General features: G+C 55.5%; 1 protein-coding gene across 2 annotated transcripts; it reads left to right on the forward strand.

Annotated features, from left to right (window-relative positions):
• The first annotated feature begins 4,450 nt into the window (after positions 1-4,450).
• On the forward strand, positions 4,451-9,488 carry PRF1 (perforin 1). 2 transcript variants are annotated; one of them, XM_040624206.1, is made up of 3 exons: positions 4,451-4,588; positions 5,933-6,518; positions 7,410-9,488. In XM_040624206.1, exons 2-3 carry the CDS (start codon positions 5,980-5,982, stop codon positions 8,536-8,538), a joined length of 1,668 nt encoding a protein of 555 aa, XP_040480140.1. In that variant the 5' UTR covers positions 4,451-4,588; positions 5,933-5,979; the 3' UTR covers positions 8,539-9,488. The 2 variants fall into 2 exon arrangements, with proteins under 2 accessions (XP_040480140.1, XP_040480141.1); XM_040624207.1 differs by having other exon boundaries at positions 4,460-4,588; positions 5,976-6,518.
• The last annotated feature ends 4,028 nt before the right edge of the window (positions 9,489-13,516 follow it).

Raw genomic sequence — 13,516 nt, forward strand, 5'->3', positions numbered from 1 at the left:
TTTACATTAAAAAAGAAGAAAAATGAAAATTAACGAGCTTAGGACCTAACAGAAGTTAGTAAGGGGTGCCTGGATGGCTCTTGGTTTCGGTTCAAGTCATGATCTCATGGCCGTAGGATTGAGCCCTGTGTGGGGCTCTGTGGTCAGGACGGAGTCTGCTTCAGATTCTCTCTCCCTCTGCCTCTTTCCCTGCTCACGCTCTGTCTCTCTCTAAAATAAATAAATAAAATCTTTTTTAAAAATTTAGTAAAAGAACAATAGAAGGAGCCCAAAAGGGGAAAAGGAAGGAAATGAAAGGTAAGAATGAAATTGATCAAATGGGAAATAATGATTCAATAGAGAGGATCAATGAACAGGTTCTTTGAAAAAAATAATAAAAAAAAGAAAAATCTTTAGCAAGACTGATCTAAAAAGAGAGAGAGAGAGAAACAATGATAAAAAAAAAACTTGTGATGAAAAAGGAGGCATTGCTAACCAATTCAGAAAGATATTTTTTTCTAAGAGAGAGAGAGAGAGAGAGAGAGACACTACCGTAAATAACTTCATGGCCACAACAGTGAAATTTCAAACAGACTGGAAATTTTCCTAGAAAAATGTAACTTGCCAAAATTGATACCAGAAAAAAAAGCCAGAAAATCGAAAAGAGCCATCACTGCTGAAGATATGGGCTCAGTGTTAAAAATCGGTCCGAGTACAAAAACTGGGGTACCAGTTCCCACAGAATGGGAAAAGGGGAAAGACTCCTCAGGTGTTTCCATGAAAAGCCCCAGAGGAAGAGGGAACCAAGAACAATCACAGGATGAAGGCAATGCCACCGTGACTGCTTGTGGTATTTTCAAAATAGGCACGATCATTGCAGTCTGCACCCCGTTTTGTTGAAGGACCTCTCTGATTATGGTTCGCGTGTGGGGCATAGAGTAGGTTGAGTGTATGTAAGTAGAAGCAATCAGGATCAACGTTTTCCTCATGCATTCTGCGTAGAGAATCCATGGAGCTTTCCTGTCAAGGGTAAATATTTAGTAACCTTAGGAGAATAGACAACGAATCCATATCCACATGCAAAAGAAGGAAGTTGGACCCCTTTCCAAAAATAAACTCTAGGTTGATCATAGACCTACATGTAAGAGGTGAAACGATGAGACTCTCGGAAGAAAGTAGAGGAGTAAATCTTCATTCGGGTTAGGCAAAGAGCTCTCAGGTGTGACATTAAAAATACAAGCAACAAAAGGACAAACAGATACTTTGGACTACATTAAAGTTAAAAAAAAGCTTTGTGCTTCAAAGGACACTCTTAAGAGAGTGAAAGATAACCCAGAATAGGAGAAAATGTTGGCAAATCATATATCTGAAAAGGGTTTTGAATCCAAAATATATAAAGAACTGGTATAAATCAACAAGAAGACAACCCAATTCAAAAATTGGCAAAGGACTTGAATAGACATTTCTCTGAAGAACATATTCAAATGACCTATAAGTAAAATGAAAAGAATACGACACCTGTAAGTAATTCCCCATCATTAGCCATCGGGGAAATCCGAATCAAAACCACCCTGAGATACCACGTCACATCCACGAGAATGGCTGTAACTAAAAAGTCCGGTAATAACAACGATGTGGAGAAGTTAGAACCCTCCTACCCCGCTGGGGGGAAAGTAAAATGGTGCCACCACATAGGAAAACAGCTCCTGAAAAGTTAAGTGTACAGTTGCCCCGTGACCCGGCAATTCCACGATCAGTTATATATCCAAGAGAAATGAAAAGCCACGTCCACACAAAACTTGTACACAAATGTTCACAGCAGCATTATTCATAACAGCCAAAAAGTGGAAACAACCCAAACGGCCACAATTAATGAACAAATAAAATGGGACTGGTATTCCGCCATGAAAGGGAACGAAGGACTGATACACGGTACAACTGGGTGAACCTTGAAAATACAATGTTACATGAATTAAGCCAGACACAAAGGTCACATCTTCCATGAGTCCATTAATACGAAATGTCTACACTTTCTATCCTCCATCCATAGAGACAGAAAGTAGACCAGTGTCTAGTGAAAAGAGCACTAATGGATAAGGGTTTCTTTTTCGAGGGATGAACATGTTTGAAAATTGATCGTGGTGGTGGGTGCACAACTCTGTGAATATACTAAAAACCACTGAACCGTACAGTTTATTTTTTTTGAGAGAGAGAAAGAGAGCACAAGCCAGGGGGAGGGGCAGAGGAAGAAGCAGACTCCCCTGCTGAGCAGGGAGCCCGATGCGGGGCTCGATCCCAGGACCCCAGGATCATGCCCTGAGCCGAAGGCAGACGCCCAACAACTGAGCCACCAAGGCAGCCCTGAATTGTACACGTTAAATGTGTGAATGGTCTGTGGGTTCTGTTTCAACAGAGGGACTAGACATAAACCATAGAGAGGGTATCTGGCCATCAAACACATGGTGAGAACTTATGTCTCGGACGAAAAAGTGTGCGTAAATCTCTTCTGAAGTGTTAGCGTCACCTGGAGAGAACAGCTGTCATCAGGCACAGGGGCCGAAAAAGGTCATCGTAGACCTCGATGTCATCGTCTTTAACGGACCGCCCCCACCAGGATCCCTTGGACGGTAGCGATGTCACATGGCGCTGGCAAGTGCTAAGTGCACATTTCGTCCAGAATCCAGGACTGTCAGAAGGCCCGAGGTCCTCTGTCTGATGTGATGGACGAGCACACTCACCTGGAAAGGAGTTTCAACTCCACTAGCAAGAGCCACAAGCAAGTTTCCAACACAGCTCAGTCTACGCCTGTTCCCTCTCCCTCACCTGTCTCTTTCTACTGAACTAAACCCACAGCCTCGGCCGCTTTTGGGGTTTTTTTTAGTTATTTACAGGAGATTTTTATTTTTAAAGGTGACAGCAGCAGTAACATGGGCATTCAACAGATATGTTTTGAATCAGACTAGATTCTAACGAGGCTTTATGTTCCTGAAAGAAACATGGCGTGTCCCTATCCATTCCTTCAACGCAGAGATGTGATTTTATTCATGCGGTGGTATCAACACTCTTCGACACGTACGGCCTTTTCCTCCCTACTTAAACTGAATTTCATTTTGAAAATCTGATGTTGAGATGTGTCGACCTATTTTAATCGGGTTACCTTTTATTTTTGTAAAAATGACACGAACTTCTCTGAATGCCGCTCCAGAAATACTCATGCTCGCAGAGCTCTTACCTGGGAACAGTCTCTGAAAAGTGCCGAAGATCTTGACGTACGTCTTCGCGCTGCCATGCAAACAATGGCCCAAATCCTGTTCACGCCCACGTGACAAAACCAGGCACAGACAGATAGAAGGGGGTCAGGAGGCCGCAAACTTCTGGAGGGGGGCACAGCGGGGGGAAGGTTGTGTCCGGGTTCCCAGAAGGCAGCGTAAGCCCCTGTTCCCGGAAGAGCAAGGCCCTCACGGGGGGACACAGACTCAAGGGATGAGCTACCCCATGGTGTCACACGTGGTCTGGGGCCTGTGGCTATCTGTTCCCGTCACGTACACCAGTTGGAGTGTGAACTCTTGAAAACAGCCCCCCACTTACCCAGCTGTCTTCACCTCAAACCAGTGTGATTTTGGCCCCCAGAAGTTGCCCTGTGAGTCACTCAACCCATGGAAACCTCACCCCACCCTGACCTCAGGTAAGACAAAGGATGAAGACCCTGGGCCTCTGGTCCCACCCCTATCTCGCTCCCCATTTGTTCACCCACCCACTGTGTGGCTGCAACCTCAGGCCAGGGCTGGGGAGGGGCTGGGGACCAGTGTGGCCACTGGTTCTCCTCACAAAAGGGGGAACAGGAACCCGTGTCCTGGGGTACGTTGTTTGGGGTCCAGAGCCTGGGCGGGGCTGGGATGCAGGTGTGGGTAGGAAGTGGGCCGGGAGGCCTGGGGAGGGGGAATGGTCTCCCAAGTTCCCACGTGCTGAGAACCAGACGGCTGTTCTAAGCACTTCACACATAGTAACTCTCGCGTTCTTCACAACCTGCAGGGTCTACGCTGTTACAATCCCCCTTTTTAGCTGAGAAAACTGAAGCCCAGAGAGGCTAAAGGAGCTTGCCAGGCCACACAGCTAGAGCCTAACCGAGCGGGCCCAAGCCCAGGCAGTGAGCTCCTGAGCTGTGCCACCATTTAGGTCTCACACACGTGGTGCTGGAGATCAGAAGCGGGGGGATTGCCCTTGCTGGCCCGCTCATCACCCCCAGAGTTGAATCTCAAAGTCCCCAGGCCCTGTGTGCACCACACCAAGCCTCACCTGTCAGCCCAGGCCCCCGTGCCCCAGGCAGCTCTGCTGTGGGATGAGACTCTGGCCCTCACAGCTTTGCTTCCTGGAGGGCTGTCAGAAGGGCCGGATGAGGAGGTGAGGACAGGATGGGTGCTGGTGGGAGGGGGAGAGCGGAGGGGACCACGACCACAGCTGGAGGGGCGGGGCAGGAAGCAGAAGTGATGTGAGCAGTGGCCTGGGTGATGAGCTGTGTGGTGAGCCTGCTGGGGGCTGACACCACCATTTCGGGAGCGTCTTCTGGGGAGAGAATGTCTGTGTAGGGCATCTCCGCACAGGACTCCAGGTAGGGAGAAGGCGGGCGTCGGGGAGGCTGCGAGCCCCTGGGTGGGGACAGAGAGGCCCGGGAGTGGGGCTGCTCCATCCGGGGAAGAGCCTGATGGAGCAGGAAGTGCTGTGACCCGAGGCTGCGCTCTGTCACCGACTCGATGGGTGACCTCACGCCTGCTCCGGGCCTCCGTGTCCTCATAGAGAAAGTGGAAACGTTATAGGGCATCGTCTGTAAGGTCCCTTTAGATGCGGACAGGGAAAGCCTTTAAGAAAGCTGGAAACAAGCTCCCTGGGAGATCAGATGATGAGGACCGGGATAGAGAGGGAGCTCTGTGGATTAAGGTTACACACCATGCTGGCCTCCTAAGAGGGATGACCCAAGGGCTTTCTCCTATTTACTTCCCCGGGCCAGCGTGTCATCTGGAATCCCACCACCCAGTCAGTCCTTCGGGTGAGGCTAGAAAGCAGGGGTTCGTGCTCCCCACAGCCGCCCGTGTCGCAGAGAAGCTGCGGTCCCTGGCAGGTGCTGGAAGGGACGGGGCTCCAAGGAGTCCAGTTTGGATAGGGGTAGAGTGTGGAGACTCCAGATTAGAAACAGGTCCCTGTGAGGCTCCAGAGCCATCTCAAAATAGGGAAGAAATTTCTAGCCGACGGTTGCCCAACAGTAGGCAACAGGTGGCTCGCGGCGCTGCCGGAACTCTGCAGGGCGTGGCAGGGAATAGCCGAGGAGACGCGGGCACCAGGAGATCTGGAGAGGGAACGTGAAGTCCTCCCTGCACGGGTGCAAGGACAGAGGCATGTGCGCAGTTTCCAGTCTGGAATTTGGGTGGCTGTTCTCCCGTGAGGCTCAGAGAGCGGACCCCAACGGGAAGGTGGGGACGATAAGGGCAACGCATTATTTCTTTCCCAATTCTGTTAAGAGCTTCATGGGAGACGGGCAGACAGATAGAGAATGAGAGAGGTGCGGTGGGAAAAGCATGGCTTTTTCTGGGGCCCAAAATGCTACCTCTCCAGAATCCAGGCTTCTCTAGAGTCCCAGATCCCTCCCCAAATTTGCTCTTTCTGTGCTCTGCCCCCTCTTCTGTGTGCAGAGCCCCTTCCCCACCAGCAGCAGTTGTGATCCTGGGGACAAAGCCATCAATCTGGATCCCCGTAAGGCCTTAAATAATGAAATCCTAACAAGGGGCTCCTCCCATCCTTGGCAAATCGCTTCCCATCCTTGGGCCCCCTTGTACAGGTGGGGAATGGGCCAGCTCTGTACAGGCCACTGCAGCTCTGACTTTCAGTGACTTACGAGGTATCTCATTCCCCCTCCATTCCATATGCCATGATGGTTCACCCTCCACACCTCTGCCCACAGCTTCCGGAGCCTAGACACCCCCCCCCGCCCCCCGTCTCTGCAGCTCCATGGGCGCCCGCCTGTTCCTCCCGGGCCTCCTCCTCCTGCTGCTGCCCACGCCCACCCCGGCACCCTGCCGCACGGCCACCCGCAATGAGTGCCGGAACAACCGCGTGTTCGTACCTGGCGTGGCGCTGGCCGGGGAGGGTGTGGACGTGACCACGCTCAGGCGCTCGGGCTCCTTCCCAGTGGACACAGAGAGCTTCCTGCGCCCCGACGGCACCTGCACCCTCTGCCAGAATGCCCTGCAGGAGGACGCCCTCCAGCGCCTGCCCCTGGCACTGACCGGCTGGCGCGCCCAGGGCTCAGGCTGCCAGCGCCAAGTGGTCAGGGCCAAGGCCAGCTCCACCGACGGCGTGGCCAGGGAGGCGGCCAGCAACATTCGCAACGACTGGCGGGTGGGGCTGGATGTGTCTCCCAAACCCAGCGTCAATGTGCAGGTGACCGTGGCCGGCTCGCACTCCGAGATGGCCAACTTCGCTGCCCACAAGAGCCACCGGGACCAGTATAGATTCACCACTGACTTGGTGGTATGTCGCTTCTACAGGTGAGCACGGCGGGGGGCTGGAGGGGCGCGGAGAAAGGGCTGGGAAACTCGGCGTGCTCCAGGAGCCCTGGGATGGCAGGGTGGGGACTCGGAGGCTGCGTCCACCAGCAGGCTACACAACCCTGGTTCCTGAACACTGGGTGGCACGGTGCCCTCAGGCCTCCTCCCTGGGGCCCCTGAACAGGAAGAGCCCCAGGAGAGAGCAGGTGGGGAGAAGCAAGCACGGCTGTGCTGAGATCCCCAACATGGTACCATTTGGATCTACTGGGGGCCCCGTCCCCTCTGTCCTGTGGGCAGGAGACCTGGCAGGAGACTTCCCATCACTGGGCCTCATTCACCCATTTGACCACAATCGTGTCTGTCCTGTATCAGGCTCTGTGCTGGGCTACAGTGCTAGATAGCAGCAGTCACACCCCTCTCCTCAGGGTCCTGGGTCCCACACCCCAGAAATACATGGTCTCCATGGAGGACCCAAGTCACCCACCCTGATTTCTCCCACAGTGCGACAGGGCGCCTCCTGCCTTGTGGCCAGAGCTGCCAGGAGCGCAATCTAGGGGACAGACGCACAAGGCCACAGGACTGGGTTCCAGAGCTAGAGGGTCACCATCAGTGTCGTATCATCATTTTTCTAACTAGAAAGTACAAAGGAAAGAGAAAAGTTTACTTTGCAAAGGAAAAGCAGAAATGCAGCATACGTAGGTCACCAAGGAGCAATGGACGGAATGGGTTTCCGTGACAGCTCGGCGGTTCGGAGCTTGGGCTTGGAGCCAGGCCGCCTGGGTTCAAGGTCTCTTTCTGTCATGTACATGTTTTCTCAGGCAGCCTGGAGGGGTGGCTGAATGGGGAAAACGAACCACTGCTGGCCCATCTGATGTTTCTCTCCCCTTTCAGTTTTCACCTGGTACACTCTCCCCCACTCCACCCCAACTTCCAGAGGGCCCTCAGCGACCTGCCCCCCAGCTTCAACACCTCCACAGAGGCTGACTACCTCAGGCTCATCTCCAGCTACGGCACCCACTTCATCCGGTCCGTGGAGCTGGGCGGCCGGATCTCGGTGCTCACTGCCCTGCGCACCTGTGAGCTGGCCCTGGACGGGCTCACGGCCAACGAGGTGGAGGACTGCCTGGCCGTCGAGGCCCAGGTCAGCATAAGTGGCCGCGCCAGCTCGTCATCAGAATTCAAGGCCTGTGAGGAGAAGAAGAAGCAGCACAAGATGGAGACCTCCTTCCACCAGTCCTACCAGGAACGCTTTTCCCAAATAGTCGGGGGCCACCACACCTCCGTGGGCGACCTGCTGTTTGGGACCCAGGCCGGGCCGGAGCAGTTCTCAGCCTGGATGAACTCACTGCTGGACAGACCCGGCCTGGTGGACTATACCCTGGAACCCCTGCACGTGCTCGTGGAGAGCCAGGACCCCCGGCGGGAGGCGCTCAGGCAGGCCGTGAGCAAGTACGTGATGGACCGGGCCCGCTGGAAGGACTGCAGCAGGCCCTGCCCCCCGGGACAGCGGAAGAGCCCCCACAACCCATGCCAGTGCGTGTGCCACAGCTCGGCGACCACCAACCAGGACTGCTGCCCCCGGCAGAGGGGCCTGGCCCGCTTGGAGGTTATGAACTTCCAGGCGGCAGGCCTGTGGGGAGATCACTTCACCGCCACAGACGCCTATCTGAAAGTCTTCTTCGGAGGCCAGGAGCTGAGAACCAACACGGTGTGGAACAACAACCACCCCAAGTGGATGACGAGGCTGGACTTCGGGGACGTGCTCCTGTCCACGGGGGGGCCCCTGAGGGTGCAGGTCTGGGACCAAGACAATGGCTGGGACGACGACCTCCTCGGCACCTGTGACCAGAAAGCACAGACTGGCTCCCATGAGGTGAGATGTCACCTGAACGACGGTCACCTGAGATTCTCCTACCAGGCCAAGTGCTTGCCTCACCTGGAGGGGCCTACCTGCCTGCAGTATGCCCCCCACGGTCTTCTGGGGGCTCCTCCAGGAAACCGGAGCGGGCCGGTGTGGTGAGCGCAGTGGGCCTTGAGAGGGCCGGGGGACCCAGCCTGGACCGAAGGGGGTGTCACGGAGGGAGCCAGGACCTATCCTCATATCCCCATTAGACAGATGGAAAACTGAGGCTTACTTTTTTTTTTTCAATGACGTGGCTGAATTTACAGGTCAGCCCTGAGTCCGCTGTCCAAACTGCCTTAGCTCTCTGACGTTCTCAAGCCCTAGAAATGAGCTCAGCCACAGCCTGGGTCAGGAGCTGGGCAGAAGGCCAGGAGGCCCTTCCTCCCAGGCCACTTGCTGTCGCTGAAGACCTTCCCTCGTAGCCCTTGCCAGCATGGGGAATTCTTCATCCCACTGGGTCTGACCCTGCCTGTCGCAGCCGCTCCGCTGGCTCTCTCTTCTTTGCCCAGCCAGCTTTGCCCCTCAGCCAAATCCAGGACTATCTGGACCTGCCCCGTGTGTGCACGGCCTGACAGAGGACTGATGCGTGTGCGGTGATGGCGGCCGTCGTGGCGGTGGTCATGGCAGAGGAGAGGGCTGGGACCAAACAAGGTCCCAGAGACCAACGTCTACATCAGCAACCCTACCCAGCAGGACAGGTGGCTCACCCCGCAGCAGGCTGGGAATCAACAGACTCGCTTTCAACTTTCGTGGGAAACGTGGGACCCAAAATATTTTACTTCCCTCATAACTCTTGATTCAAGACACAGCAGCACAGACTCGGGGGTCAAAGGCAACAGCATTCCGCTCCCAGCCAGGTGGCCACAGGGAACGGTGAGGACTCTAGTGAGCTGAAGGGCACGTGATTTTCAGGGGGGGGGCTGCAGCTCTGCCCCCGCCAAGCGTTCCCAGGCAGGAAGGCTGGCAGGGCTTTGAATTTCTGAAAGTAGCCAGAAACCCCAAATTAACTTCTCTACTTGTTGGCAATGCAGTTCACTTTGTAAAAATAAACCTACGTACAAGTCAAAGAGAACGTGTGTGCAGGCCGTAATCCATCCAGAGCCATAGGCTTGAAAGCCGTCATTTCAACAGAACGCATCTGACGGGCTGAAGAGCTCTCCTGGGTCCCCCACAGTTGGAGGGGAGAAGGCAGTGGCTCTAACAAGCGGGTGTCTGAGGCTTCCTGGCCTTGGCATGCAGCCCCGGAGCCTCGGGTTCTGCCATCAGATGAAATGGTCTTTGTTTCACGTGCTTGGGACACCGGCCCACAGGGGTGGGTGGCGAGATTCGGGCAGACTCCTAGAACTGGCGGGATTGGGCTGTGCGGCACTGCCGTCAGCTCGGAGTTGCTGGCCTGGCTTCCTGCCTCTCTTTGAAACTCTCTGCAAATTAAGGCCTTTGAGGTTTGTGTGGACCCGTACTCTCCAAAGCCCAGCAGTCATATTACACTGACCCTGAGCGGGCAGGAGGGACTGGCTGGCCCTGCAAGGCTGGTTGAAGCCAGTGTCCTTACACCTTTCCCTCCATAGCCACGGGCACAAACAAGAGCACGAGAAAAATCTTGAACGGTCACGCTGGCCGCTGCATTAATTGAAAATAAACATGGCTGTGGGCCGCACCTCTCTGGGAAAGCAGGCCTGGCTCAGGGAACCACTCTGACCAAAGAGGGGAGCCTTGTTTAAGGGCTCGCAGGATCAGTGACCTCCAGCAACCGCTTTGTTCCCTGGGCCTTGGTTTCCCCAGAAGGATACTCTTCATTTTTCTCCCCTCTCAGACTGTTTGGAAGGGGGCCACGAGCCTTTCTAGAAGGTCAGTGCTCCATAACAGGTACTGAAAGGGCATCTTGTTACCCCTCCTGGCTTTCCATCTAGGGAAGCTGGGACCCAGAGGGCGTAACTGTGGTTGCAGAGGTTACCGGCAGAGCCAGGTCTCTGAGCCCCAGCATTGGGAGAGACCAACACGGCTCTAGAGAAAAAGGCCCTTGGGCCAAAAGGTGTGGGATGGCCGAGGAGGAGGAATGGGCAGGTGTTGTTGAGGGACAGCTCGCCCTCAGCCCTAATTCGAGACCCGGTGTGACATTTTCCCTTCCACCCCGCACAGACCGGAAGACTGTCAGCCCGAGGCCCCTTGCTCGCTCGGGGAGTTCCCTGCTGGGCCACATGGCCTCCACTGGCCCTCCTGAGGTTCTGTCCTCACCCTGGCCCACCCTGCTCCGGGCCAGGAGCTGATCTGTCTGCACCCGTCTGTAGTGGGCAGGAGACGGGGGCGGAGGGGTGGGTGGAATTTCAGAGACTAGAGCGTCCGCATCTCTCCGGTCTCTCAGTGAGGTGGCCGTGTCTAGCTGGGTCACTGCTCCTCCCCAGGGGGTCTCTGCCTGTCTCTCTCTGGGCAACTGCCCCCTCTCTCACCCCTTCAGACCCGGGGATGGCAGCAGCTCCGCTGTCCTAATCCTGAGTTACTGCACTGTCCCGTGTGTTTCTCTCTAGCCTCCACACCTTTGTACACAGACCTTTATAAACAATCCTTCCGGAAATTATTACAATTTGAATATACCATTGGCTTCAGCTATAGCCTGACTGTTTGTGCCCCCTCAAAATTCATAGGCTGAAGTCGTAACCCCCAAGGTGATTTGCCTCAGGAGGGGGGTGCTATGGGAGGGCATGTGAGCGGGATGAGGGCCGTTGTAAAAGAGGCCCCAGACGGATCCCAGGCCCCTTCCGCCATAGGAGGACCCATGGGCAGGTGCTCTCTACAAACAGAAAGCAGGCCCACTAAATCCGCCGACACCTTGACCTGGGGCTTCCAGCCTCCAGAACTGAGAGGAAGGCATTTCTCCCGTTTGTAAGTCACCCGGTCTGAGGTATCTTGTTGTAACAGCCCCAAAGGACCGTTAGGGGCCCCGATGACAACAGTACCTGTGAGTCCCGGTGGAAAGCAGAGCTCCCCCCACCCCAGCAGCTGAAAATCCCCGACTCTTGCTTCCCCAACCTCCCCTGCAACTAGGAAAGGACATGTGATGTGGTCTGTCGGTAGGAGACACCTGCCCCAGGTGTGGGGTCCCTTCAGGAGCAGAGGTGAGCCCAAGGTTTGAAGACAGGTGATTTATGTGGGAGGCAATCCCAGGAAGCCCAGCAGGGGAGAGGAGGAGTGAGCCAGGAAAGGGACGGTGGCCCTCCATTCAGCAAGACGCCACTGTGGGCCCCCAGAGCCAACGAAGAACACGAAGAACGCGTACCTCAGAGTTACCCCAGCTCGGCTGGAGGGACCTGGGGGTCAGTACAGCACTGTAACCCTTGGTCACTGGTTACAGCTACATTCTTTTTCTACTGATTTTATCCAGACTTGGCCTCTCTTTCTGGCAAATAAAAACCCTGGCTTGATGACACTGTCCATCTTCTCTCTCCCTGCTTCAACACTCCCGTCCCCTTTCCCAACCATCCTCCCACCCCCATCCGTCCTTAGAAGCTGCTCACTTGGCCCCAGCACTTCCTCCCCTTCCCAAGCGCACGGAGCACAGAACGGCTGGGACCATTCACGGCTTCCAGCCTTGAGCAGATGGTTCCGGAGCGCCTTCTGTAAAGCAGGTCCCGCAAACTAGCCATGCAGGGCACCTGCCCTCTGGCGGCCTGTCTGACGGGGAGACAGATATGGACTTGGAGGAAGGTCCAGGGGGCGGCGTGGCATTCAGGCTGGGGGTCTAGGCTGCGTTGCTTTTCTCTCATCGCCCCCCTAGGTCCAAGTGGTCTCTCCTCGGACTCGGAGCTGGCACTGAGCACAGCCCAGTCTGGGTTTTTTTTAAAGCAGTTCAAACAGCACCTTCTTCTCCCTTCAAACGCACTGAGTGGTCTCCAGGGCACAGCCCCACTGCCCTGGAGGCTGCAGAGGGGGATCTGCTGGAGAACAGGTGGTGTGGGGGTGGGGAGAGCCCTCAGGGAGGCGCAGGGGCCCTTATGGCCTTGGGAGGCTGGGCAGCCTCTCCACAGCTCTCCTGAATCCCCCAGGTCTGGGCATTTCCACATCCCGACATTTGTCCCCTTCTGCTCATAACCACAGCCTCCCCGGGGCACAGCAACATCTCTCAGACATGGGAGCTGTGGGCTACTCCCGGGTCCCTGGGCTCCTGTCTGCTGCCCATGGCCGCTGTGGAGCCGGCACCCTGCCGCCTTCCCTCGGCCCACTCTGCGCCGGCCCCCACGTCTCTGCCTGAGGGCCTGAGCTAGGCCTGTTCTACCTGCCGCATGGGGAAGCCAGGAGAGCCAGGGCGGCGTGTCCACGCCCCCCCATCCCAGGCAGCCTTCCCCCAATGGCCCACGGGAGGTGGGTGTCGCATAAACACTGCAGCTCCCGCCCTGTCATGGGGGGTAACTCTGACAGACATATTCCATCCTGACCCCCAGAGTCCCCCTGCAGGGGGAAGCTCCCATGCCCACAGCGGTGACTTGCTTGACCACACATGCTCTCCTGGCTGGCCTCCTTTCCGGTCTCAATCCCTCATTCCCCTACTGGTATTTTCTGGAATCACCCCCCACAAAAACTACCTGCTTGTAAACCCCTGTCTCAAGGTTTGCTTCTAGAAACACCAGCTAAGACACACATCTGACTATGTCATTGCTCTGCTTAAAACTCGTCACTGGTTCCTTGTGGCTCCCGGGATAAAGCTCAGACCCCCTAATGCGACCCACATGCTGACCTCACTCTCAGCTGCCCCTCCCCAAGCCCTGCCTCACAGAGCTTCCCCGCTCCTCCTCTGGGCATGATCTTTCTTGCCCTTCCCACATGCCGCCTCCTCTTTCTGCAGCTTTTCTCCACCACCCGAAGTCCTCCTCCACCTTCAGTCTTCAGCTTCCAAGACAGGTTCTTCCAGGAAGCCTTCCCTGGTTTCCAGGTCGAGGTCACAGCCTGCTGTCAGGCCACGGGGCTCTCCTATCCTAGTCATCATGGAATCAACAGTCCAGCCCCTGGCGTAAGTCGGCTGCTTGAAAAATACTGAATGGGTGGGGCGCCTGGGTAGCGCAGTCGTTGAGCGTCTGCCTTCGGCTCAGGGTGTGATCCCGGC

The sequence above is a fragment of the Ursus maritimus genome, unplaced genomic scaffold (genome assembly GCF_017311325.1).
Source record: "Ursus maritimus isolate PB19 unplaced genomic scaffold, ASM1731132v1 scaffold_7, whole genome shotgun sequence".
Taxonomy (NCBI): Eukaryota; Metazoa; Chordata; class Mammalia; order Carnivora; family Ursidae; genus Ursus; species Ursus maritimus.

Excerpts from the sequence above, each read along its gene's own strand:
- PRF1 (XM_040624206.1), top strand. The coding sequence starts at position 5,980 with ATGGGCGCCCGCCTGTTCCTCCCGGGCCTCCTCCTCCTGCTGCTGCCC. Across the intron at positions 6,519-7,409 it reads GTGGTATGTCGCTTCTACAG|TTTTCACCTGGTACACTCTC; the intron begins GTGAGCACGGCG and ends CTCCCCTTTCAG.